This window comes from Cnephaeus nilssonii (assembly GCF_951640355.1).
Source record: "Cnephaeus nilssonii genome assembly, chromosome: 4".
Taxonomy (NCBI): domain Eukaryota; kingdom Metazoa; phylum Chordata; class Mammalia; order Chiroptera; family Vespertilionidae; genus Cnephaeus; species Cnephaeus nilssonii.
The window spans coordinates 63,109,334-63,135,307 of record NC_137075.1 but is presented as its reverse complement, the minus strand read 5'-3'; the positions used below and the strand labels follow the sequence as shown (position 1 = coordinate 63,135,307).

The 25,974-nt window shown below is 50.7% G+C and overlaps 1 protein-coding gene across 4 annotated transcripts in view; it reads left to right on the top strand.

Annotated features, from left to right (window-relative positions):
- Positions 1–3,528: 3,528 nt before the first annotated feature.
- Positions 3,529–25,974, top strand: part of CA12 (carbonic anhydrase 12) — a 54,042-nt gene continuing 31,596 nt past the window's right edge. For all 4 annotated transcript variants that reach the window (XM_079768212.1, XM_079768211.1, XM_079768210.1 and 1 more), the window contains exons 1-2: positions 3,529–3,777; positions 8,788–8,808. In XM_079768212.1, coding sequence (XP_079624338.1) covers positions 3,693–3,777; positions 8,788–8,808 — 106 coding nt within the window. In that variant the 5' untranslated portion in view covers positions 3,529–3,692. The remainder of the gene's footprint in view (positions 3,778–8,787; positions 8,809–25,974) is intronic.

The following is a 25,974-nucleotide window of genomic DNA, read 5'->3' as shown; positions in this document are numbered from 1 at the left end:
GAGGTACGTGGCCTTGACTGAATCGAACTCAAGACTCTTGTGTGCAAGCCAACGCTCTAACCACTGAACACATCGGCCAGGGTGATAGCTCTATTTTTAACTTTTTAAGGAACCTCCATACTGTTATCCATAGTGGCTGCACCAATTTATATTCCCACCAACAGTGCAAGAGGGTTTCTCCAATAGGGTCCCTATGCTATAAGACAGTAGTCTAGTTTCATTCTTTTGCATGTGGCTGTCTAGTTTTCCCAACACCATTTATTAAAGAGACTATCCTTTCCCTCATTGTATATTCTTGCCTTCTTTGTCATAAATTAACTATATATGCATGGCTTTATTATTGTGATCTCCATCCTGTTCCATTGATCTACGTGTCTGTTTTGATGCCAATACAATACTGTTTTGATTAAGATAGCTTTGTAATACAGTTTGAAATCAAGGAGTGTGATATCCCTGGCTTTGTTTTTCATTCTCAAGATTGCTTTGGCTATTCAGAATCTTTAGTGGCTCCATACAAATTTTAGGATTATTTGTTCTATTTCTGTAAAAATGTCATTGGAATTTTGATAGAAAATTCACTGAATCTATGGATTGCTTTGGGTAGTATGATCATTTTAACAATATTAATTCTTCCAATCAGACATTTTATTTTATTTTTTTAATATTTTTAAATTGATTTCAGAGAGGGAGAGGGAGACAGAGATAGAAACATCAAGGATGAGAGAGAATCATCTATCAGCTGCCTCCTGAACACCCCCTACTGGGGATCAAGTCCCCAACCTGGGGATGTGCCCTGACTGGGAATTGAACCATGACCTGGCTCATAGGTTGACACTCAACCACTGAGCCACACGTGCCAGGCGGATGGTGACATTTCAAAGAGGTTTGTTCCCTGGAGCCTTCTGAATGGGTGTGTCATTTGGTGGCCAACGGCTTCATTTTGAGCTGAAGGTCTGCCTTCCACCCTAACCCACTGAGTAATGGTTATTTATTGACTGACAAGTCCCATCTGATGACGGCAAAGCAAGTTGGTACATGTTCAGCCACACAAGCCTCAGGTGAAGCCTCTGGCAGGAAAAGTTCCCACAGTTGGGAACTTAAGCTGATCAGCTTTGGGGGCTGTTTGAGGGGGAAATGGAGTGGCTTTGACATTCAGCTTCAATACTTTAGAAGTTTGGCCATTCCATACGTTTCTGTTTGCTTTTCCCCTTTGCTTCCCTAAGATTAAAAAAAAAATACCCCAAAACAATTAGGGCAATGGGTCTCAGTTTATAGTCTCAATTCTCATTTAATTGCTACCCATTCTTCCTCATTAACCAGGTCTCTGATCTAAACATGCAGTAATCATCCCATCACGGTCTTTCCATCAAACCCAGTTCACAATTTTGCCTTACTGTTCCACTAAATCCGGCCCACTTTTAAAAAACCTCTCCATCTCTAGGGATCCCTGGAGAACACTTACCTTAGAGGGGCATGTTTCAGGAGAAACTGTACTTAATGTTTAGTCAGACATAATGGGAAAACACCTGGAGTGGGAATAGCAAAATGCATGTGCATGGCCTGCTTACCTTTAACTGGTCTTGAGATGTGGGCCGAGTGACTTCACCTCCATGGGCTCAGTATGTGCATCTCTGAGCTGCAGTGTCTCCCCCACCTGTGTGTTCACTAGTACATTCATCTCCTGAAGCCCTGGGTGACAGACCGGAGACATGAATGTCTTAAGAAACACAAGTGAAATGCTCACTCACCACTCACCACTCAGGAGCTCACTCTCTTTCAAAGGTCAACCCTAAGCCTACTGTGGTCGGGAAGTGCTTGTAACAAGATCATCATTGTAACTACTTCCTTAACAAGACTTCAAAGCTCTTTATGAACCCAAACAATAGCTGAACTGATAGGGACAGAACAATTGCACCTCTTGAAAGGTGGGTGGCATGTGCTTCCTGGTGGCCCTCAGCAGAGAATTTTCTCTATCCCCCCAAAACCAGCACAGACAAGAGGCCTCGCTGGTCACTGAGGCCAGCCTGAGAGTCCACCTAGGCTGAGGGTCAGCACAGACCTGAGGGAGGTATGGCCAAGAGAAGAGGGCAAGATGGATCAGGTCGCAAAACCAGAGGTCATGTGCCAGGGCTTGGGGTGGGCAGCAGGGAGCCAAGAGAACAGGCCTGGTCACAGAGCGGGAGGGAAACTGAGCCCAGCACCGGGAGCAGTGCAGAGACACTCGGAGGGCTCAGGGAAGCCAAAACACTAGCGACAAGGGCGGTGAGAACAGCAAGTCACAGTAATGCAGCAGGAAGATCGGGGAGAATTGGGGTAGCAGGTGAATTAGGCCTTTGACTTAACCACTGAACATGGACTACATACAAAGGGGATCAGAACCACATGTGCATGACTAGATGTATGTACACACATTTAAATGAATACAGACATGTGAGAAAAGTGGGCAGAAATGGGCAGCAGGTGATGATAATATATGCACTGGAAACAGAACTGACACTGATTTAGACCTAGTGCAGCACTTGACACGTACTAGGTGCTCCATAAATGATGTAAATCCCTTTCCTCCACTGCCCCCCCAGGGAAGGGACCCGTCCGCTTCCTAGAGAATGAATGGGTATTGTGAACCAGCATGAACCTTGTCTACTTACCTGATACTAGAGGGAAAGCTAATTGCTTAGTCAAGCTGTTCACTTGTACTCACTGTGCTATTTACCTAGTCTTATTTTTTCCTAAAACTTCATCAGAGGACAAGCTTAGAGAGGGGAAGGGAAGGAGAAGGAGGGAAAGAGGGAGAGAGGGAGAGAGGGAGAGAGGGAGAGGGAGAGGGAGAGGGGGAGAGGGGGAGAGAGAGAGAGAGAGAGAGAGAGAGAGAGAGAGAGAGAGAGAGATTGCTTTCCATACATGCCCTGATGGGGTGGATGGAACCCACAACCCAGGTATGTGCCCTGACCAGGAATCCAACCAGCAATCTTTTGGTGCACAGGGTTGACTCAACCAACTGAGCCACTCCAGCTGGGCATACCTAGTCTTAATTAATTTTTTTGCATCTCCATTTCAAAGGTACGACCTTATCAGGATGCACTATCCAGTCCACAGAAATTCTGAATTTGCATGCAACCCCTCCGCTGTCTTGTCTAGCCCCTAACGTGTGCCCAGTCCAGGCTGGCACACCCCTGTGGCCCTGAAGGAGGATCTTGTCCCCATGGCATGGTACTCAGGGGGCTTCTCATTAAGGGCGGTGAGCGGCCAGGGCCACTGGAGTGAGTCCCTAGACACACTCGTCCCCGTGGGGCTGATCTCAACCACGCCTACCCGCTGCTCCCACGGAAAACTGGGCTCCCAGGTCAGCCGCGTTCAGGTGGAGCGCCCGGTCCACTGCCCCCCAGAGTGTGGCTGAAGTCAGGGCGACGGCTCACCTGGGAACTGGGACGCCAGACCTCCTGTAGGCAGGGCGTCCTTCCCCTCCGCACGATGACATCACGGAGCTGCTCCATAAAAGCAACCCGCAGGGAGCCAGGAGCGCAAAGAACAGAAGTGCTGGCCGAGCCTGCGCCTGCGCTTGCGCTGCGCGCACGTGGTCCCGGTGCCCGGTGTGGCGGTCCCTGCGCGCTCCCTGGTCCCAGCCCGGGGACCAGACTGAGAAGGAGCCGAGCCCAGGGCAGTCCGCGCCTGCCCCGCAGGAGCCACCGAAGATGCCCCACAGCAGCCTGCGCGCGGTGGCCGTCCTCCTGCTCTTGATCTTAAAGGAACAGCTTTCCAGCACAGCCCCACTCAACGGTAAAGTTTCTGCCTCTTTCCTAACCGTCCGGGAGCACTCCGCCACACCTGGACTGAGGGATTTCCTGCGGGGCTGTTTAATGATAAAGTAAAATCATTGAGGGGAGGGGGATCCCTAGGGGAGGGTGGTGGTGCGGGGAGCGGGAGCAGGGAAGGACATGCCTGGTATCAAATTGCACATTGTTAGGAGGGATGCTCCTGTTTCCTTTGGAATGCACGACGTGTGGCGAGGGAAACGCACTGTCTTCCTATTGAAATATGTCTGTGTTCTCCGAGCACCTGCAGCTCCGGAGGGCTTGCTTGGGAACTTGCTCACTGGGCCCCGGGGAACCGGGATTTAAAATGCTGCGCTCCAGTTCCCGCGCGATGGGAAGGGGACTGTGGCATCCGAGCAGGGTCGCGGCGGGAAGGGTTTGCAGTGGCTCCAGGGCAGAAGCCTCCCACCCGAGGTGGGTGCTTTACTCGGGAGGACTCTTCACCATGGGGTTTTACCTGCAAGTCAAAGGGATGATGCATCCCATCCTTAATGATTGTTTTTCTCCGGGAGGGCTCAACTACACTAAGCGAGTGTGTGTTTGTGTGTGTGTGTGTGTGTGTGTGTGTGTGTGTGCACTCAGATGAGCATACACACCTTATTTCTGAGTGTAATGAGGGCCCTTAACCCCGAGGCTGGAGCTGAGGGTGCGGAGTGAGGTGGCAGGAGGCAGTGGGTGGACCTGACTGTAGACTCAGGTCTGTGCAATGAATTGCCGGAGTAGCTAAGGTCAGGTTAGTCAATCCTTTGTAACACGTGGAGGAGGATGCCAAGCTGTTGCCTGCCTCCCCAACAGCTGGGCGAATGCTGTTCTGAGAGGGTAAATGGTGACTTTTGTGGAAACTCCCCCGGTAACTGATGGTGGCTCCCGCCCTTGACAGTTTGCCTCAGGTTGTGAAGACATGTGTGGGTGCTATAACCCTGAACCCGTTAGGCTGAAATATTTACAGAAGGACCCAAAGTGATCATAATGGCTGAAAATGTATACTCCCTGGTGGTGGGGAATTGGTCCTGTTCAGCATGTGAAACCGGGAGCCCCCTTCCTTCTTGGAGGTCATTGTGCCCCCGGGGGGCAGGGGTACGGGGTGCAGGGCACGGGACAGTGGGGAGCTGGGCTAGCAGCAGCTTTGCCATTACTCTGAATTCAATTCCAGTCCACTGGCTGGCATGATATGCTTAATATTATCCCCCCCTCCTACCCCCAGGGAGAAATAGAAGGTCGGTGAGAGAAAGGCGCTATGTAAAAGTGGAAATTAATTTTTAAAATTGCAAACTTTGACATGTATCCCCCTCTGGAGAAAGCTGCACCGAGACCTGAAGTTCCACTAAAAGTCTCCTTTTAGTTCCAAGCTGTTCTAAGGCAAGAGAGAGAAGCAGCCATTCATTGGCTGGCGTTCCTGAAAGCCTGTTACTCCCCACACTCTGGGGGCAGCTCCTCCGGCTTGTTCTCTTCCTGCCTGCTTTCCCTCCCCCTCCTCCCCTGCCCTCCGTGCCTTCCTTCCCCCCCCCCCCTCTCTCTCCTTTGTCCTCCCCTTCTCCCCTCTCCATTCTCCAAATTAGGGTGGTGTAAAAACTCCACTTTCACCCCACACTGAGTAGCCCACCTGCCTACCCCCGGGTTTTAAGAACACAGTTTTTATTTTATTATTCCTCATGAGATTCTGGGCGTCTTAACTGCCTTGGGGACAAGGTCAAAGCAAAAATCACTGAGGTGTAGAGTGTCAGTATTAACCCAAGGTTGAGGTTGAAGGGGGGTTAAGCTGGGTATTGGGGTCAAAGTATGGCCTTCCCTCTGCCCGGAGCATTTAAATTTCCAGCAGTTGGCCCTGGTGAAAGTCTGAAGAAAACTGTCTGAGGTTGGGAAGGAGCAAAATAAGGTGAAGTCGGGTGTCTTCTGGAGAAAGCCTTGGGTTCTTAGCTGCTGGGGGGAAACACTGCAGTGAATTCTGCAGCACCTGCTCTGTCTGAACCAGGTGTGGCGAGCTGGGCAGTCTCAAGAACTCAGGGAATGTTCTAGCACCCAGGACAGGAAGCGGGCAAAGCCCAGAACCCCTGACCTGGATCTTTGTAAATATCACTTCCTTGGAGAGCGCCCAGGGCATTCTCCCTGCCTCGGACACACTGGGCTGCAGGTTCCAACAGGCACACGCTGGGCCTCCCAAGGCTGACCTTCTTGGGAAGGAATAGTTCCCCTCCCAGAAGGGCCACGAAGGGGCAGTGGCAGCGGCCTTGGCCTGACCTGTCTTGCAGGGCCAGTTTAGTCCTGCTAAGTACGACGCCTGTCCCTAAAGATAAAGGTGGGGAATCAGGAGGCGCCATGCCCACAAAAAGCAAACAGACACACACGTCCTTATGGAGTCTGCCTGAGGCCAGTTCTGAGCTGGCGGCGAACCAGGCTGGGGCCTGACCTTCACCGGTGAACCCCCCCAACTCAGATCACCCTCGCTTTCATTTTATGGCGATTAATCCCCCAGCCGCCTGCTCCGGAGCCCTTCCAGACGCTGCCACTTGCACTCAAAGCCCCAAATGTTGAGGACCAACCAGGCGTGGGCAGAGAGAGGAGGGCAGCGACGGGTGCTCTGGATGCTGCTGCTTTCCAAGGACATCCAGGGCTGCCGGGCCTCAGGTGGTCCTGTGGCAGCCCTGGATGTCCACTCTGCATCCTCCGTCCCTGAGCCCCCACAGCATCATGCTGATGCCTCGTCTGAGGATGAGCGCTGCAGTCATCGGAGAAGCCTCAGCTGAGTGAGCTTTCGGGAGCAGAGCAGAAGACGCAGGATATTGGGGGTATGATTCGATTTGGGGGAAAGCGCAGCTAAAACTTCCGGCCCGAGCAGGCCTGCTCCGAGGCAGCACCTGGTGGCCTCCAGGATCACTGGGCTGGCCTGTGTCTCCAGGGCAGCGAGGGGAACTCCCGTGACCTGTCAGACCACATCCCAGGCCGCCAAGAGCGCTCTCCGCCTGGCTAAGTGGAAACCATCTGCTTCTCTGTGTGAAGTCCGTGACTGTATTTTAATAGTGAACCCCGAGACAAAAGGCTGAAGGCAAATGTTCGGGGAGGAGGTTTGATGTCTTCTGGAGCGTAGTGATGTCTGATGGGAGCTTAGGGTAGGGTGTCAGTAAATGCCTAAGCCTAAACAAATCATGAAAGAGCAATAGAGGGGCATGGCAGGGGTCCTCAAACTTTTTAAACAGGGGGCCAGTTCACTGTCCCTCTGACCGTTGGAGGGCCGGACGATAGTTTAAAAAAAAACTATGAACAAATTCCTACGCACACTGCACATATCTTATTTTGAAGTAAAAAAACAAAACGGCAAAAACACCCGCATGTGGCCCGTGGGCCGTAGTTTGAGGAAGCCTGTCGTACCGCGATGTGGAGATAATGCAAAATAATTAACTAAAGAGTATTCAAAGGGGGTGCCGTAAGGAGCAGGAAAATGACTAGGAGTGTCAGGGGACAGGTTTAAAAAAAAAAAAAAGCCTTGTTAGAACCACCTGACTCTATAAACCATGTACAAGTGTATTTTAATAAGATTACCAATTAATATTGAGAATTAAAAGCACTGAAGCAAAGAAATGAAACAGAACAACAACAAAAATATGAGCTCAAACCAGCTTTAAAAATAAAAGCAAAGTCCTCTTTTAGCTTCTAAAATCCACCATTGGCTCGAGTAGGAGATGCCTAGTTGTGATAAGTGACCAGTTAAGTTTTACTCAAATCAGTTCCCGAGAGAGAAGGGATGGGAGAGCCTTCCTCTTCCCGCTGTCCCCGGTGGGCCGAGAACACGGAGACACTGGGGCACACTAGGAGACAGGGACTGAGGAGCTGGACAGTCCCCTCACTGGGATGTGTCCCTGAGACACCCCGCGTCTTAATTCAGGGTCTCCTTCGGGAGGTGAAGAGGGAGGTGTCAGGCAGGGTGACGACAGCACAGGTCTGCAACAGCTTTTCAAACCACGTGTTTTGATGTAGGAATGAAGGGCTTTGACGTGTGCGGGGTGGGGAGTGGGAAGTGGCGGGTGACTTCCGTTATACTCCCGGCAGAATTTTTCCTACACATTCCTCCCACCCCTGGGATCTAACCCGCGTGAGGGCGGCAGCTTCCCCAAAAAAACACTTTCCTTTTGAGAGTAGTGTTTTCCTCTTTATGTAGCGATGTGAACTCTTCTCCAGGATATGTTGTTAAGTAGGGGAAAAGCAAGATGCAAAACAGTGTTTCCAACATGCCAGCCTTTGTGTGAAAAAAAGGGGGGAGCCCTGGCCAGTGTGCTCAGTGGTTAGAGTGCCAGCCTGTGCACCGAAGGGTCGTGGGTTGAATTGTGGGTCAAGGGCATGTACCTGGGTTGTGGGTTCAATCCCCGGCCCCAGTTAGGGTGCATGTGGGAGACAACCAATCGACGTGCCTCTCATATTGATGTTTCTCTCTCTCTCTCTCTCTCTCTCTCTCTCTCTCTCTCTCTCTCTCTCTCTCCCTTCCTCCCTCCATCCTTTTTTTCCTCCCTTCCCTTCCTTTCCTCTCCCTTACCTCCCTCTCCTCTCCCTTCCTCTTTGCCTCCCTTCTACTGTCTTTAACAATCAATGGGAAAAATATCCTCGGGTGAGGATTAACAAAAAAAAGGGGGCGGGGGGGGGGGCGGCGGAAAGAATACAATACATGAGTGTGTGCAGTCATACCATAAAAGATTCCATCAGCTGATGAAACTGGCCATCTCCAATGGAAACAGAGAGATCTGGCAGGAGAAAGAGCTTTTGCTGTAGACCCTTCGGCAGCTTTTGGGTTTTGAGCCTTGTGAACTCATTACCCATTCAGCTAATAAAATGTGGCTTCTCTAAGATGTCTGGGGAGGCTTTTACTGAAGAAGTTTTGGGCACCCACCCGCTTTTCCGTCTCACCCATTTCAAAATGAAACCTGTGTTTTTTTCTGACTTGTTCAAGCACAATTGTACTTAACTTGCTTTGTTTTGTTCTTTGCAGGGTTCGACTGGACCTACATTGGTAAGTGGAGATCTTACATATATTTTTAGGAAATGGCTGTGTTTAATGAGAAAGCCAGAAATGTCACGATCTCTGGAGATTTTTTTTGGGGGGGGGAGGTGTATAGAGAGCAGCTCTGATATTATTAAAAAGGCACAAAGGCTTCTCTGAGGAATCGCTCCACCGGGGTTGCATGCTACACTTTCTCCTAGCAGACGAGCAAGCTCTGTGTACTTGAACTTTGAGTCAGTGTTAAGGCTTCCAGGTTCCTGCACGGATTTCTACCAGACCTCCCAGGTGAAGAGGCCCAGGGTACTTCCACACAGCAAGGGCCCGGGCAGGAGAGAGCCTTTCTCTTCGGTAGGACATTTACCGCACAATAAACAAAGAATAAAGGGCTCTTTTCTGCAAGTTTGGCTCAGGCCCCAAGACATAAGCTGTCAGTATGTCTAGAATTAACTTCTTCTTGCCCTGTTTGTAAACAAGCAATAGACGAAGTGGAGATGGTCCATCCCCAGTGAAAAGAGATGCTTGTCTTACATGGGGAGAGAGGGGCATCAGTCGTGCAATGCGGTTTCTGTGGGATTGGGTCAAGAACGACTTTGGCCAAGTGGCAGGCTTGCAAGATGCACGCCTTGAAATCAGCGTAGCTGGTGTGTTGCACTGAATGGGGAACTCGGTCATCAGCTGGAGTGGGAATGGGAGGCCAAGTACCTGGGTCCCCTGGCAAGTGCAGAATGTTAATACAGTCCCCCCTGATCTGCAGTTTCACTTTCTGTGGTTTCAGTTACCCAAGGTCAACCACGGTCTGAAAATATTACATGGAAAATTCCAGAAATAGGCAATTCATCGGTTTTACATTATGCGCCGTTCTGAGTACAGTGATGAAATTGCGAGCCGTCCCACTCTGTCTTGCCCAGGACGTGAATCATCGCTTTTGTTCTGCACATCCATGCTGCCTGTGCTCCCCGCCTGTTAGTCACTTAGGAGCTGTCTTGGTTCTGGGGGTGACGAGGGGAAGGCCACACACACACAGCCTTTAATACGGCATATTATACTTGTTCCATTTTATTATTTTTGATGTTCATTTCTTACTGTGTCTAATTGATAAACTGTGCCATAGGTATGTATGTACTGGTAAAAACATAGTATATATAGGGTTCGGTATTATGTGTAGTTTCAGGCATCTACTGGGGGTCTTGGAATGTATCCTCAAGGGTAAGGGAGAATTACTATTATGTCCTGTTAAGGACAGAGTCACAAGGGATTTGCAACATAGCTTGTATGGTAAGCGGGCGGGTGGAACTGGCCTCGTGGGCTCAGGAGGGGTGGTGACAAGCAGGGAAGCTGATTACTTCAGTGGAAGCAGAACCCAGAGAAAGACCTGGCTTACATTTGTAAAAGCCTTTGTTAGCCCAGGAGGCACAGAAAAGTCATCAAACTAATTGGTCAGCTACCTACAGGCCAAGGTTTCCGTGGCTCTAGCATTGATGCCTCCAGCATTACTGACATCCCTTATGTAGTTATTATGAGCAAAGCGCTGTTGCTAAGTGGGTGGGTAACTAGAAGGGTAGGCTGTGATCTGTAGCTGGGAATTACTTCAGGCTCACAATTCAAAGCAGGATATAATAGGTAATAATAAGAGATAATAAATGGTTCAGTGCTCTGATGGTTCAAAGAAGGATGAGAATGCTAGGGCTGTGTGGTCAAGGAAGGCTTCCTGGAGGAGGAGGGCTTTCACCTGGGCCTTGGGGGATTGGAGGATTCAGTGTGACAGGGCAGAGGAGCTGTTGGCCAAGATGACGGTGGCATCACATGAGTGGAGGCAAGGAAGAACAAAGTGGTATTTGAGGGAAATCATGTAGAGAAGGAGTTACAAGGGAGTGATGGGTTCTGAGTTCAAAAAGATAGGTTGAGACACACAGGGGAGGCATGGAAGGGCAGGGCAGGCCCTTCTGACTTTGTCCCATCGATGGAGGGGCAGGGCAGGGAGTGATCTGCGTTTTAGGGAGAGTAACATGGTGGTGGTGGTGGTGGTGGTGGGGGGGAGTGAGAGGGAAGGATAAGCAGGAAGCAAGAAGGAGTTTGGCCTTTGTAGAAGACATCCCATCCTGTGTCTTAACATCCAGTTTATGGTGAACGCAGTAAGAGAGAAAGAAAGAGCAGGGCAAGAGGCCCCACAAAGGAAGAATGGACAGGTTAGGGCCTCAGGGCCTCGGGGCTCCATGGGCAAGTTCAATGTGTGGGACGTGACAAGAGCAGTGCAGGCATGTAAAGACGGCGGGACCCAGGTCCTGGGCCTTATTCCATATGATCTTTAGTAAGCCACTTGAGTCCTCTGGGTCTCGCTTTCTCCACCTCTGTAACCTGGTGAAGGTGCTGCTATCTACATCATTGAACCTCCAACTATGGCTCGGGGTCACCCACATCAGAGCCACCTGGAATGCTTTCCTAGTATGCAGATTGCTGGGACTTAGCCTGGACCTGGGGAAGGGAGGAACCTCAAAAGCTTGTCTATTTCATGCACTTCCCAAGTGAGAGAACCACTGACCAGAGGGGGTAGCTTGCCCCACCTCTTGTACTAGCCTCCCAGGTATAGTGGAAACACCATTCCAATCTCTCCAGGGCTCCCTGCCTCTGTGTGACAGCCCCTTTCCCCCTTGCCCAGGGCAGAGTGAGATAGTTCCAGAGAACAGAGAGTTGAGAAGGTGTGGGAGGAAAATCTTTCTGCCCCTTAGTCATGACATGGTGTTCCCCGAAGGAGGGCTTCTCTGTCCAGCCACGTCTACTAGTTCAGAAGCATTTTTTCCTGACCACTAGCTCCGGCCAGCCCTCTGTCCCTCAGTTCTGCACAATTAGAGCAGCTATTTGCTGAGGAAGCAGAGGGTAGAGTCTAATGATGCATGCCATGAACCTGGGAGGGGGGGGCGGCGGGCGGTGGTGGTGAGCGTAAAGGCAAATCTGGCTTTTCATTAGTGAAATGAGCATGTGATGTGGACTTAGCTCTCAGTGGGGGCCAGTGAAGGAAGACGGGATGGAGGACAACTGAGGAGGCAAACAGGTCCCGGCTGGCAGCTGGCACCTGGCCTCAGAGTCGCCCAGGTAAACAGAGGACCTGGCATAGGTGCTGGGGAAGAATGGTTTCCAAGCATAAGGGCTGCCCTGAATGGGGCAATTCCAACCAAACACCACGTGGCTTGCCCAGGGCGCAGACTCAGCTATTTTGCATGTAGATGCTGCTGAATCATCCTGATCAGGGACCTCCCACTGCCTGGAACACGTGGCAGGACTTCTAGAAACACGTGGAAAGAGAACTCTACCCCCATCCCTCTCCACATTGAGTCACCAGGATGACCTCTCAGATACCTCCCTGGACACAGGAGGGCCATCTGGTAGCCAAGATGGGGCCAATCGTCCCCGGTGCACTCTGCCCGGGCGGCTGAAGCAGCAGCTGGACATGTGCTGGGTTGGGAATTGCTGGGTGGGCCCCTCCCCCTCCCCACTGGAAATCAGTCCCAGGTCAACCCAGCTGAGCCCCGGCAGCTTCACCAACTCCGACCTGGAGGACAGCTGCAGGTCAGGCTGTCATGTGAGCTGAGGATAGACTCCGGCTGGTAAAGTCAGGGGAGCGGGTGCCCTCAGGGGCTGGGGGTGATGGAAGGAGGCGCCAGGAGAGGAGCTGCTCAGGTTCAGTTGGTGAAAATTCATCATGCTGTTCGCTATGATACAGGCACTTTTCTGTGTGTATATTGTAGCCAAGAAAAGAGGTAACCAATTCCAGCTGGCTGGGAGAGTCAGCCTCCCCCTGATAGTTTTTTTTAGCCCTCCCCAAGAAAACCCAAAAAATTCCTCGGTGTGTTCAAAACAGCAGAGCAACCAAAGAGCATGACTCTGTTGGAACGAACAACCCAAGAACGCGTCACGTGAGCAGAGAACAGGCACCACGCGCCAGCCTGGGTGACCAGGCGCTGCTCTGGTGCTCCTCGGGTCGGGCTAGTTCAGAAGTCAACACCCACCACAGTCTGCTAGAGATTTTGGAGAAATAAGACCCTTAAACCTTCCAAGGAGAAGGGATGAAAAGGGAGCATGGAAGCCAAGTCCACCTCCTGGAGGTTGAGTCCCACCTTTTCCCTGGTCAAAGCCCTTGAGGCGACCTGTGGGAGCTCCGGGCTGACGTGGCTGGGCCTGGGGGTGCGGGCGGCAGGCCACAGCCACTCCCAGGCTCCGGCCCATCTTCTCTGCAGTGGCTGGGCAGCCCTCAGCTCTGGTAGCACCCGTGTGACCCGGGAATGCCACAGCCTTCCTCATGTGCTCTCCTTCCTCCCAGACTGTAGATGCTCTGTCTTAGAGAATTGTCTTTGGGAACGAGGAAGGGGTCCTCCATGGGGCAAACACTGCTTCTCCAGGCTCCCGCCTTCCACCTCCACCCACCTTCTGGCCTGAATCTGCTGGAATATGAAATTGCTATCCATGGCCTTTCCCTGGGACTTGGGACATCCTCCTGCGCCCTGCCCGAACTCTGAGAACCGACAGGGAACACACGGAAGGAGGCTAGGAGGAAAAACTCTTTACCTTCTATTCTTTAGCGGTGATAAAGGTGCCACGTGGCCTCACAGGCAAAGGCAGTGTGAAAAGCAGACTAAGTTAGACCTCACGGGAGAACGCCAAGGGCAGTCAGGGAGCGCGTGCAATTAAAAGGCCGGGCACTTGTTTTCCCCAGAGGTAGGGAGGGTTAGCCAACTAAAACACCAGCGACTTCTCTCCTGAGGATGACTGAGGAGAGCGCAAGGCACTCCTGAAGAGAGAACAAGAAAGGCCAGAACATGTTTTTCATACCAGGAAATCCTTCCCCCTGTGTCTTGGGGACGTCCCTTGAGGCTGGCAATCCAACCAACCTCCATTTATTAGCTCTGAGCTAGAGTTCCAGTTACTTCTAACTGACGCTGTGTCAGCCTGGGTCTGATGAGCTGTTGTCTGATTCACCCCCGTGGTAATTGCTTCTCATCTGTCCTGAGTTGCAGCATTGAGGTTGGTGTGTTCGGGAGGACCTTGGCCTTGTGGCTGCCCACAGGCCTGCATTTAGCTGGCCTTCCCAGCTGGGTAGAAAGATAGGAAAGCTAGCAGTACTCCTGAAGGCAGGTGCAGTGTCAGGAGGGGCAGCACGAGGCAGAAGACCAGGACGGAGAAGTAGGAAGTGTACAGAGCCCACACCCAGGCGGACCTCCATTTGGAAATACCTGCTGGCTCACTCTCTGGCGGACTGACCTGAGGAAAGTAAGGACCTCTCCGAATCCTGGTTTTCTCAACTACAGCATGAGAGCAATAGCACCTACCTCAATGGTTCTCAAGGTGTGGCCCCCGGACCGCAACAGCAGCGCTGTCTGGGCCCTCAGATGCCCTCCCTGAACACGGTGAATCAGAAGCGAAACACGTGGAAAGAGGCTGGGAGGACATAGCCAAAGCCTATCTTGTGTGTGACTTTGTTAGAAATATACTCTCCCGGCCCATCCCAGATCTACCTATGACTCAGAAACTCGAGGTCAGGGCCCAGCAGTCTCTCTCTCTTTTTAAAATCCTCACCCGAGGATACGCTGACTGATTTTAAGAGAGAGAGAAAGGGAGAGAGAGAAAAGCATCGATGTGAGAGAGAAACATCTGTCGGTTTCCTCCCACACATGCCCCGACCGGGGACTGAAGCCACAACCTTTATGGCGCATAGGACGATGCTGCAAACAACTGAGCCACCCGGCCAAGGGCCCAGCAGTCTAATTTAACAAGGCCACCAGGTGATCCTGATGCTCAGTCAAGTTTGAGAACCAGCTGTTTCATAGAGGTGTGGTGAGGATTAACTAGGAATACAGCAGGATTAGATAAGATGTACATCGAATAAGATGCCTTAGTACCAACTTGTTTCTATCAGTTAGCCGATGGCAGAATTGGTTTCATTATACGTCGTTTTGCTTAAAGCCCCAGCACCTCTGGGGAACATTACGTGAGGACTTACTGTACATGGAGAGAGGCTAATGTGCCTGGCGCACTGTAGACAGTCAGCAACGCTAATCATCGTTTTCCTTCCTTCACCTCCCAGTTATGGTAGAATTTTATCTGCTAACAATTGAGAAATGCCTTGTAAACTTGGCAATTGCATGAGTTTTGTTAGAAAGGATCTGCTTCTCTATGCCTTTGGAATTGCCTGGGTTTTTAACAGCCAGGAGGTACTCCACCTACAGTCTGAACCAACGGAGGGCCTTCCCATGTGAGAAAGAAGGGGCTGAACGAAAACACAAGGGCTCTCAGCCTCGCAAGGACATCGGAGGCCAGGATGTTCTTTCTAGGCTGGTCCTTCCTCCCGGCCAGGGTGGAGTGGGATCTCCTCTCCCTGATGCTTTCCTGGCCTCTGGGGACTGGGTATCTGGCTCCATAGCCGTGGGCACCTCCGCTGTGTCGCTGAAGTCAGGGGAGAGGAGGCCGATCCCGGCCTCCCCACCGAGCCCGTGGCCGCTGGGCCCCACTCCCACCTGAGCCTCGGGGCTAAGCCTTGACTTAGGGCTCAGGAGTGGAGGCCTGAACCCGGGCAGAAACCCAGGGCTCCATAAGCCCAGCCCGATGCAGGGGCCCTCACCTCCCTGAGCAGAGGGGGGCCTTGGCCGGCAGGTAAGAGCCGGCTTTGGGGCTGGGACCGGCCCTGCCGGGTCTCTGGCTGTGCTCAAACTTGCCCTTTCTGCTTCCTGCTAGTCGGGAGCCAGGCATTCAGGGGAGGGCAGGTCACAGCTCCCAGGAGCCGGTTGGTGCCCTTGGCAGCACAGAGGGAGAGGAGCCCTGCAGCTCACCAGCTCAAAGGAAAGGTTGAACGCTAAGAGGCTGAATTCAAAGCAGGCTGATGAAGGCAGCTCCCGGCAGGTATGGACTAAAAAGTCTGGCTTCCAGGAGGGAGAGAATGGATCAGAGGCTGTTTCGGTCTCTGAGGAGGGAGCAGGGTCCTCTTTCCTGGAGTGTTACTGTCTTCCCTGCCGTGGCAGCCATGGGGGGGGGGGGGGGGGAAGGGGGCGGGCGCCACAGTGGAGCCCAGGAGCACGGCCAGTCTCTTCCGGGCCACGCCATGTGCTGCGGGCAAAGACCGTGTTTCATCGGTTCTCAGATACACACCTTTCCTGTGTGTCAGCGTCTCGGAAACTGGGATGTATCCTCCATGGCAACTAGAAGCCGGGAAATAGGGTAGTTGTCTCACACTCACTCACGGAGGAGCACCTGTCAGATGCTCAGAACACAAAGAAAGGAGCTGAAATGATTGGTTTCAAGAATTAAATCCTGAAGACAGTGGTGGCAAAACCGTGTAAAAATAATGGCTCGTTTGCATACTGTTCAATATAGCGTATAGGAATGATGGGGAGTATTAGATTTTTAACGACAACTTTTTCCAATTTTCAATCACTTCATAGTTCACATATACTTTTTGATGGTGTTCGATCAGTATTCCAAGTATTTATGAACAAAGTCATTTAGGTGCCATTTAAAAACATTTACTAAAGAGTTCCTTTAAGGGGCAAGCTTTCCAGGGACCAGACAAGCGTTTGATTTATGCCAACCAGGAAGGAACAAATACTAGTTGCCGCCTCCTTCTGTCTATAAAGGTTGACTCAGAACTGGTGTAAACTACCTTTTTTTTTTTTTTTTTAAATCCTCACCTGAGGATATTTTTCCATTGGTTTTTAGAGAGAGTGGAAGAGAGAGGGAAAGACAGAAAGAAATATCGATGTGAGAGAAACACATCGATCGGTTGCCTCCAGCATGCGCCCTGACCAGGGTCCAGGCCTGAGAGGAGCCTGCATCTGAGGTACATGCCCTTAACTGGAATCAAACCTGGGACCCTTCAGTCCGCAGGCAGACGCTCTATCCCAGGGGTCCTCAAACTTTTTAAATAGGGGGCCAGTTCACTGTCCCTCAGAACGTTGGAGGGCCCGACTATAGTTTAAAAAAAACAACTATGAACAAATTCCTATGCACACTGCACATATCTTATTTTGAAGTAAAAAAACAAAACGGCAAAAACACCCGCATGTGGCCCACGGGCCGTAGTTTGAGGACGCCTGCTCTATCCACTAAGCCAAACTGGCTAGGGCAGAACTGGTGTAAGTCTAAATGGTTCATTCCGTTCATCTTAACTCTTCAAATGGTTTTTCAATCATTAACTTGTGGCTAGATCAGCTGTGACTTCTGGGTGAACTGGCTGAGACCCACCCCGATGCTGTAAGGATGCTTGCAGGTTTAGGGCAAATGGTTCATGCTGCCCCACCTTCTAGGACAGGTAGCTCAGGAAAGGCCCCTCAGATATGACGGGAGAGAGCTTTACGTACAGCAGGGAACAGTGACATAGGCAAATGGCGCCCGGTACCTTCAGAAGGTGGTCCCTCCTTTGTGCCCAGTCTTCTGAGAAGTGCGTGAGAAGTGGAGAAAGGAGACGAGGTGACTCTGAAGGTTGTAGAACAAAGAGGTTTTGTAGCAGGTCTGAGGCGGTCAGGCAAAGAACTGTTGTCCTTTTTGGCTTTGGCCACCAGGAAGCTCAGGAGCCTAGAGGCAAATTGGTGGCTCCAACTTGAGTAACTGTCTCTTCTCCTAGGACTTGCAAATCTAAAGGTTCTCCCTTCTAGTCTACAGGTATTTTTCCTGATTCTGAGCCAAAATGTTCTGACAAATAGATTTCAGGATTTTTTTTTTTTTCCCAGAAGTGGCACCCTACATTTTTATCCCTCTTTTATTCTGCCATCTCCTTCATGGGTACCATTGTTTAAAATATTTGTTTTAACAAATTCATGTACGAATTAAATAATCCCAAGATAACTGGTTCACATTCATTCCACAGTTATTTACTGAGTAAATACTAAAATGCCAAGTGTTGGACAGATCCGAAGGAATGATGAATACTAAGGTACGGTCCCTATCGTTATGGGCCTGAGACTCTGGTCAGAGAAAATACATTAGACAGGCCTTATGATACAGAGAGATGAAGCACGGGGGAGACCTCACCTCGTGCTTTTGGGAAAGAACTGAAGAAGGCTTCCTGGTGGAGGTGATGTCCAAGCTGAGCCCTCCAAACTGGAGGACACATACGCGCTAGCAAGGCAAAGGGGAAGAGATGAAAGGGCACATGGGCAAAGGTCACCTAGGCTGGCACATTCTGGGGACTACCAAGGACCTCACTGAGGCGGGAAGGGGCTGAGGAGATGGGCCAGGGGCAGAGTGTGAGGAGCTCATGAAGCTGAGGAGTTGGGACCTCACTCTGGGGGCAGCAGGGGGATGGCGGGAGCGTACCAAATAGAAGACTGAGGTGATCAGATAAGCATTTTAGAAGGATCATCCTGGCTGCAGGGTGGAGAGTGGATGAGTGTGAAACACTGGAGGAAGGGAGACCAGAGGGGTGTGGGAGAAGGGGATAGGGACCTGAACAAAGGGAGGGGCGATGGGGATCAGACCTGTTGGTACAATTCAGCCTAATGGTGTGATTGGCCAGTGCAGCCTGGTTGAGGATGAGTGCCTGGCTCTGTTGGGCCTCACACGAAGTATTCTGAAGTATCAATAAGACTGACATCATTGCCTAGGTGGGACCCCGGGGCGGGGGGCAGTGCTGATGTGGCCAAGCCCCACCCCCACTTACCAATGAGGCAGTCGGCCCAAAGAGAGCTCAAGGAGCCGAGCTGGGACCAGAACTGTCTCCTCCTGACTGACTCCCGTCTCATGCGCTTTCCTGGTCCTTTGGCGAATGCTTGTTTTATGCCAGTCACTGTGTGCCCTACCCTACAATCACCAGGCTGTGTAAAAGCCACTGAGGAAATGCAGCAAATATATACCTGAGGATATATTTTTATTGATCAGAGAGAGAGAGGGGAGAGAGAAATATTGACTGGTTGCCTCCAGTATGCGCTCCAATCAGGGATCGAACCCGCAGCCTAGGTATATGCCCTGACCAGGAATCAAACCCAAAACCTTCTGGTGAACAGGGCCAAACAGAGCCACCAGGCCAGGGCTGCAGTGAATTTTTTTTCAAAGAAAATAATATAGATTTGCCAGAAACAAATTATGCCAAAACTTGCTTTTCTTCCCCACATCAGGATAAGAGGCTTAGTGGTTAAAGAAAACACAATGGACTTAATACCTCTTGACATAAATATTTGATATGGTTCCTTGTGACACATCCGTGAGAAATGTGGATCAAAGACCAGTGCGGTTGCTAGGAAGAAAAAAAAAAATAGAATCCACTGTTCATTACTGTCATTGCACAGCTGGGAAAGAGGTCGGATTCCTGTGGGGACGAACCTGAATCAGCACCCTTTCAGATTCTCAGGAAGAGGATGGGCAGCTGAGAGGTGTGGTGATTCAAACGGGAAGGATCCGTGTTAGAAGGGAGAATAGGGAGTAGGAGACACGTACGTGAAGAAGCGTGCCAGAAAAGCGGATCAACGTGAGTGGGCTGGGCTGCAGGGCAGGAGGTAGCATGCAGTGAGCAAATATCACGTACGCACAGCACACGGCAAGACAGAGCCTGGCTGCAGAGGCTGGCTAGGGAGACACTTGTTGCGTGGGTGAGGAAAGAACGGCTTATTCCTCTATTTTTGGCTCTGGGAGTCAGAGAGAGCACCGGGGAGAAGGTGGCACATGATCTGGGATGGGAGGGTTTCAGAGGGGAAGCCAGTCGGAAACAAAAGGCCACAGCACCATGCGTTTCTCATTAGAAGTAAAAGGAGACACGGCACCTGTGAGGTGGACGGGGGAACTTGTTCTAAAAGGTTGGAGCAAGTTCTCTCTAAAAAAAGAAGGAAGAGTTGAAGCTATTCAGTTCAGAAAGGCCTGGTTCTGGCATGGCTTGGAAGTCTGTCATATCTGGACACTGACCTCCTGCGACCACATTTCCTCCTCACGCCAGCCCTGGGAGGTGGTGCTGCCACTTGCGTGTTGTGAGTGAAGCTCAGGGAACCTCAGAGCTGTGTTCAAGGTCACACAGCTAGTAGGTGGCCGTGCTGTGAGGGGCAGCTTGGTGAGATGGCTGCAGAGCCCCCTTCCCACTGCCTCTCACGACCTTCCCACAGTACTTCCTGACCTTCCTACAGTACTTCCTGACCTTCCCACAGTACTTCCTGACCTTCTCACAGTACTTCCTGACCTTCCCACAGTACCTCCTGACCTTCCCACAGTACCTCCTGACCTTCCCACAGTACTTCCTGACCTTCCCACAGTACTTCCTGACCTTCCCACAGTACCTCCTGACCTTCCCACAGTACTTCCCGACCTTCCCACAGTACTTCCTGACCTTCCCACAGTACCTCCTGACCTTCCCACAGTACCTCCTGACCTTCCCACAGTACTTCCTGACCTTCCCACAGTACTTCCCGACCTTCCCACAGTACTTCCTGACCTTCTCACAGTACCTCCTGACCTTCCCACAGTACCTCCTGACCTTCCCACAGTACTTCCTGACCTTCCCACAGTACTTCCTGACCTTCCCACAGTACTTCCTGACCTTCTCACAGTACTTCCTGACCTTCCCACAGTACCTCCTGACCTTCCCACAGTACTTCCCGACCTTCCCACAGTACTTCCTGACCTTCCCACAGTACCTCCTGACCTTCTCACAGTACCTCCTGACCTTCTCACAGTACCTCCTGACCTTCCCACAGTACTTCCTGACCTTCCCACAGTACTTCCCGACCTTCCCACAGTACTTCCTGACCTTCCCACAGTACTTCCTGACCTTCCCACAGTACCTCCTGACCTTCTCACAGTACCTCCTGACCTTCTCACAGTACCTCCTGACCTTCCCACAGTACTTCCTGACCTTCCCACAGTACTTCCTGACCTTCCCACAGTACCTCCCGACCTTCTCACAGTACCTCCCGACCTTCCCACAGTACTTCCCGACCTTCCCACAGTACTTCCTGACCTCCTCACAGTACTTCCCGACCTTCTCACAGTACTTCCTGACCTTCCCACAGTACTTCCTGACCTTCCCACAGTACTTCCTGACCTTCTCACAGTACTTCCCGACCTTCCCACAGTACTTCCTGACCTTCTCACAGTACTTCCTGACCTTCCCACAGTACCTCCTGACCTTCTCACAGTACTTCCTGACCTTCCCACAGTACTTCCCGACCTTCCCACAGTACTTCCCGACCTTCTCACAGTACTTCCTGACCTTCCCACAGTACTTCCTGACCTTCTCACAGTACTTCCTGACCTTCCCACAGTACTTCCTGACCTTCCCACAGTACTTCCCGACCTTCTCACAGTACTTCCTGACCTTCCCACAGTACTTCCTGACCTTCTCACAGTACTTCCCGACCTTCTCACAGTACTTCCTGACCTTCCCACAGTACTTCCTGACCTCCCCACAGTACTTCCCGACCTTCCCACAGTACTTCCTGACCTTCCCACAGTACTTCCTGACCTTCTCACTGCACTTCATGCCTCTCTGGCAAGGAGACGGCCTGGATGACAGTCTACAGGTGTGAGAAGAACCATCAAAAAGCAAGTTTGCTCCCCATAAGGGAAAATGAGGGAGTATTTTGGTTGGAATGCAGATTAAATTGATGACTACATGCTAAGAATATAGAATGGGGGTGGGCAAACTATGGCCCATGGGCAAAATCCAGTGTACCATCTGTTTTTATAAAGTTTTCTTTAAATACAGCTGTGCTCATCCATTCGCATATTCTCTGTGGCAGCTTTTGCATTACAACAGCAGAGCTGGGTGGTGGCCACAGGTGTGCAGCCCCCAGAGCCTAAAATCTTTACTAGCTGGCCTTTTGCAGAAAATGCTAGCTCACCTCTGGATGCAAGGCACATAGTAAGTGCTCATTAAATGGTAAGTTAGAAAAGCCTGGCAACTCCTTAGGCCTTGGAGTTTAACAAAATTGGATTGAGGTCCTGGAATGACAGAGGCAATTACAGCCTAAAAGGAAAAGCCAGAACAGATATCTGTGTCATCAGTACTCCCTGAGGGCAATACCATCCCTTTTCCCAGGGGTCCCCTGCCCCCATGCTGTAGGCACTAGCCTTACTCTCCTGGCCTGGAGTCCTTCTGAATGTGTTTCTTCTTCCCTGAGGCCAGGCCTCTGACCTGCCCCGGGATGATTGACAGAGAGGACACGATTCCTTTAAAAAGAACCTCCTCCCCAGCGTGTGATCTGGTCCTGCCTTCCTTGTGGACCAGATGATGCAGTCACAATAATCTAGATCAGGGCTTCTCAGCCTATGTATACACTGTTGACATTTTGGGCAGGATAATTCTTTGTTGTGAGGGACTGTCTTGGGCATAGTAGGATGTCTAGCTGCATCCCTCACCACTTGCCCATCAGATGCCAGTAGCAAAAAATGTCTCCAGACAGTGCCAAATGTCCCGCGGGACAAAATCACTCCACTTGAGAACCACCGGCTTACTCTGAAATATCACGGGGGCAACAACATTCCAGTCCAGGACAATGAAATCCATAGTCAGAAAGACAACACTCCTTGTAAGGGCACAGACCTGTTAGAGATGCCCCCAGTTTGCACCACTGGATGGCTAAACAAAACGCTGAGCATCTCAGCCCGCAGCACCGCATCTGGGTCGCTACAGCTGGGGCTGTGCTTTTGCAGAAACCCTGGGTAGTTGCCTCCTTATGTCTGCGTGACTGAGGAGGCTTATCCAAGTGCTCCTTCCTGCAGCATGGGTAGCACCTCCCCAAGGACAATTTCTGGTCCCTCCCCCAGGATGTAGGAAATGCTTATGAACCCCAGCCTGCCCTGCCCCCGACTCCAGGCCAGTTCCCCAGTTGCATCAGTTTTTACATCCATCTCAAGTGACAGGAAGAAACTGCTGGAGAGCTTTAAAATACCAGTTTATCGACGGATTCACTTATTCTGTCGACCAGTCCTTAATGATGCCCTTTGTGGGCTGGCCAGTGGGGATCCACAAGACAACACAGCACTTGCCTTCAGTGGGTTGATGGCTGAGGGGCTAGCAGGCGTATAAAGGAGAAATCACAATGGGGCAAATTAAGTGCTGTGCTAATGCGCACTGGTCCTAGGGACACGGGGGACACACAGTCTCAATTTGGGGGCAAAGGTAGCTAGCTATCAGGGCAAGGAGCGTGTGTGTGTTCCTGTGTGTGCGTTACAGGGGTGGGACAGCCTTCCACTGCGGGCAGCAGAAGTCCAAAAAGCTGGCAGGAGAGAGCCTCGGGCACAGTCAGAGAATCAGGGCGGCAGCAGCCGGTGTTTGAGGAGTGCGTTGGCAGACAGTTCTCCCCCGGTGTCCTGTTTCATCCTGTGTGAGCAGAGGCGCTGACGGCTTCTGTTACAGACTATCTTTTCAAGGATGTTTATGTAGCAAATTGTCTTAGAAGATAGAGAGAGTGTGTCTCCTGGCAGGGCAGAGAGCAGATTTGTTTCCTATCCAGTTAAATAGAGATAATGTCTCCCTTGGGAGCGAAGGTGGGGCAGGCTTGCTAATTGTCCCCTTTAAAAGATTAGGGTTTCCTAAACTCTGAGTTCCCTGGCCGGCTGGCCATATGCTGAGCAGTTAGCATGTGCAGGCGTCATCTGGCCCTCATTACATCACTCTGGGAAATCGGGGCTTGGGAAACAGGCACACATGCCACTCTATCACTGTTGTGAGGTCAGCAGGTCCTCGGATAACTTCATTCTGTTCAAAGTTGTTTTGTTATAACATTGAAGTGCTGCAAGAACCTCACTCTTGTTTATAGCAATTAGCCCATGGTGAAATTGGTTTTGTTCTATGTTGTTTTGCTTTAAGTTGCAGAACCTGTCAACGACATCGAGAATTTACTATATTAAACTGTCCTCTGTCTCTGACTCAGGGGTCTTGTGTCTTTGCCAGCATCCATGAAACTGGCAGGCTAACTTGTTAGTCTGGGTAAGGTCTTAGACCCTCCCCTCACCCCTAGCCCCTACCCAGTGTTTGACAGGTGGAGAGGGGGTGGAATCATGAGGGTCTTGGGGGCTGAACTACAGACCTTGCGATTAATCTGAAGAACGTTCAGTAATGAAACGTCTTGACTTGGTGTGCTAGTGTGGAGAGCAGAGGGCTGTGAGGTAAGCCTGGAGAAACAAGACTCTTGAGGGGTATAGATATGGAGCTATGGGTCTGAACAAGGGCTGTGCCGGGGAGGACAGATGAAGGCCAAGTTTTTGTTTGTTTGTTTGTTTTGTTTTGAAGTCTAAATAGTCCTTGATAGCATTCTTTTTTTCCTGACCCAGGAGTCAATCCAGATAGCCTTTTGCATTTATTTGGGTATCTCTTTAGATCTCCCATGCCCTTGCCATTTCTGAAGCATATAGACCAGATATCTTATAGCATGTCCTTCAGTTTGGGTTCCTCGGATGGTCTCTCGTGAGATTCAGATTGTAGGTTTTGGCATGAATCCCACGGAAATAATGTGTCCTTCACCATGAATTTCCTCAAGAGGCACTTGATGCCACTTGTCCCATTATTGGTGATGATTTTGATGTCTGACTTTCTCCATTTTAATGTCACCATTTTCTGCTTTATAAAGAAAGGTGATCTGTGGGGAGATCCTTTGATACTGGGTATAAAAATTTGAATATTGATTGTTTATAACAGTATTGTTTAATTTCCTGATTTTGATAAATATTGTGATTATTGTAAGAAAATGTCCTTGTTCTCAGGAGATAGACACTCAGGTATTTAAGTATGACAGGACATGATGTCTGTGACTTTCTCTCAGCTGGTTCAGAAACAATGACAATATAGCACGTGTATGTATGTATAGAGAGAGACGGTAATAAAGCAGGGGTGGCAAAGTGTTAACAACTAGTGATTCTAGGTGAAGAGTAATGAGACTTCATTGTGCTATTCTTCTAAATGTTCTGTATATTTAAAATGTTCTTAAATGAAAAGTGTTTTTGAAAAGATACCTGTAAGAGTAAAACTGTCATGTCTCTGTGCCTGGAAGTGGGGGCCCAAGGAGAGGAAAAGAGGACTTGATTGCGATTCCAGGCTTGGGCTGACATGGAGAATGTCGGAGGAGGTAGAGGAGATTTTGGAGGGAGGAGGGTGAGACAGGAAAAGATGGTGAGTTTGGTCATTTTATTTTTTAAAATATATTTTTATTGATTTTAGAGAGGAAGGGAGAAGGAGAGAGCGATAGAAACATCAATGATGGGAGTCATTGATCAGCTGCCTCCTGCACACCCCACACTGGAGATTGAGCCCCCGACCCGAGCATATGCCCTGACAGGGAATTGAACCTTGACCTCCTGGTTCATAGATTGGCACTCAACCATTGAGCCACACCAGCCAAGCAAGTTTGGTTATTTTTAAAAATTATTTGTTTGTCTGTCTGCCTTCCGCTCCAGCATGTCTGATTTCAGGAGCCCACAGAGCACCCATCGGGGCATCCAGTAGGCATCTAACTGGTCTAGAGCTCGGGGGGAAACCTGGGCAGGCTGGGAAGGGATTGTTCCAGGGGAGTGCGTGTGAGAGGAGAAGAGCCAAGGACAAAACCTTGGGGACAGCTGACACGAGGGGGCAGGGAGCCACAGAGAGCTCAGAAGGGGCAGAAGAAATGGTAGAACAAGTCAGACAAAGCCATGTCGCCAGAAACTGGGAAAGGTTTCAGAAATGAGGTGGGGAGTGGGATGGAGAAGGTACTATGGCGAGGGCTGAAGAGTCCAATTCAGTGGGATGTAGGCTGGGAGGTCAGAGTCCCAGACTGTGAGCTCCGAATGGGAAGATGCGTGGCTGGGAAGAGGCGGGGAGAAACCAGAGTGGAGAGAGGGGTCCTAGCAAAAGCCCACAGCTAAATAATTTGTTCAGGGCCACGTTCATCTTAGCTGTCCAGGATCGTCCCTGAGTGCTGTCTGACTGCCAAAGCAAGTCACAGCGGCGCACACACAGCCAGCCCCCCCCCTCCCCCATGCTAACGAGGAGTGCCCAGAGGTGGATGGGGGAGACAGCATTCTGCCAGCCGGAACAGACAGCTACGCCAGCGACTAAAAGCACCTGTGACGATTTCAAATCTCTCTCTCCCTCTCTCTGCCCAGGAAGGAGCCTGTCACGGGGCAGCCGCTGCTCACAGTATTTGCTCTCCCACCCAGTTCCTTTAGTGCCAGAGAACATTACTACATTGTCTTGTACAGAATATGCCCTCTAGCAATTATCATTACTAGAGGCCC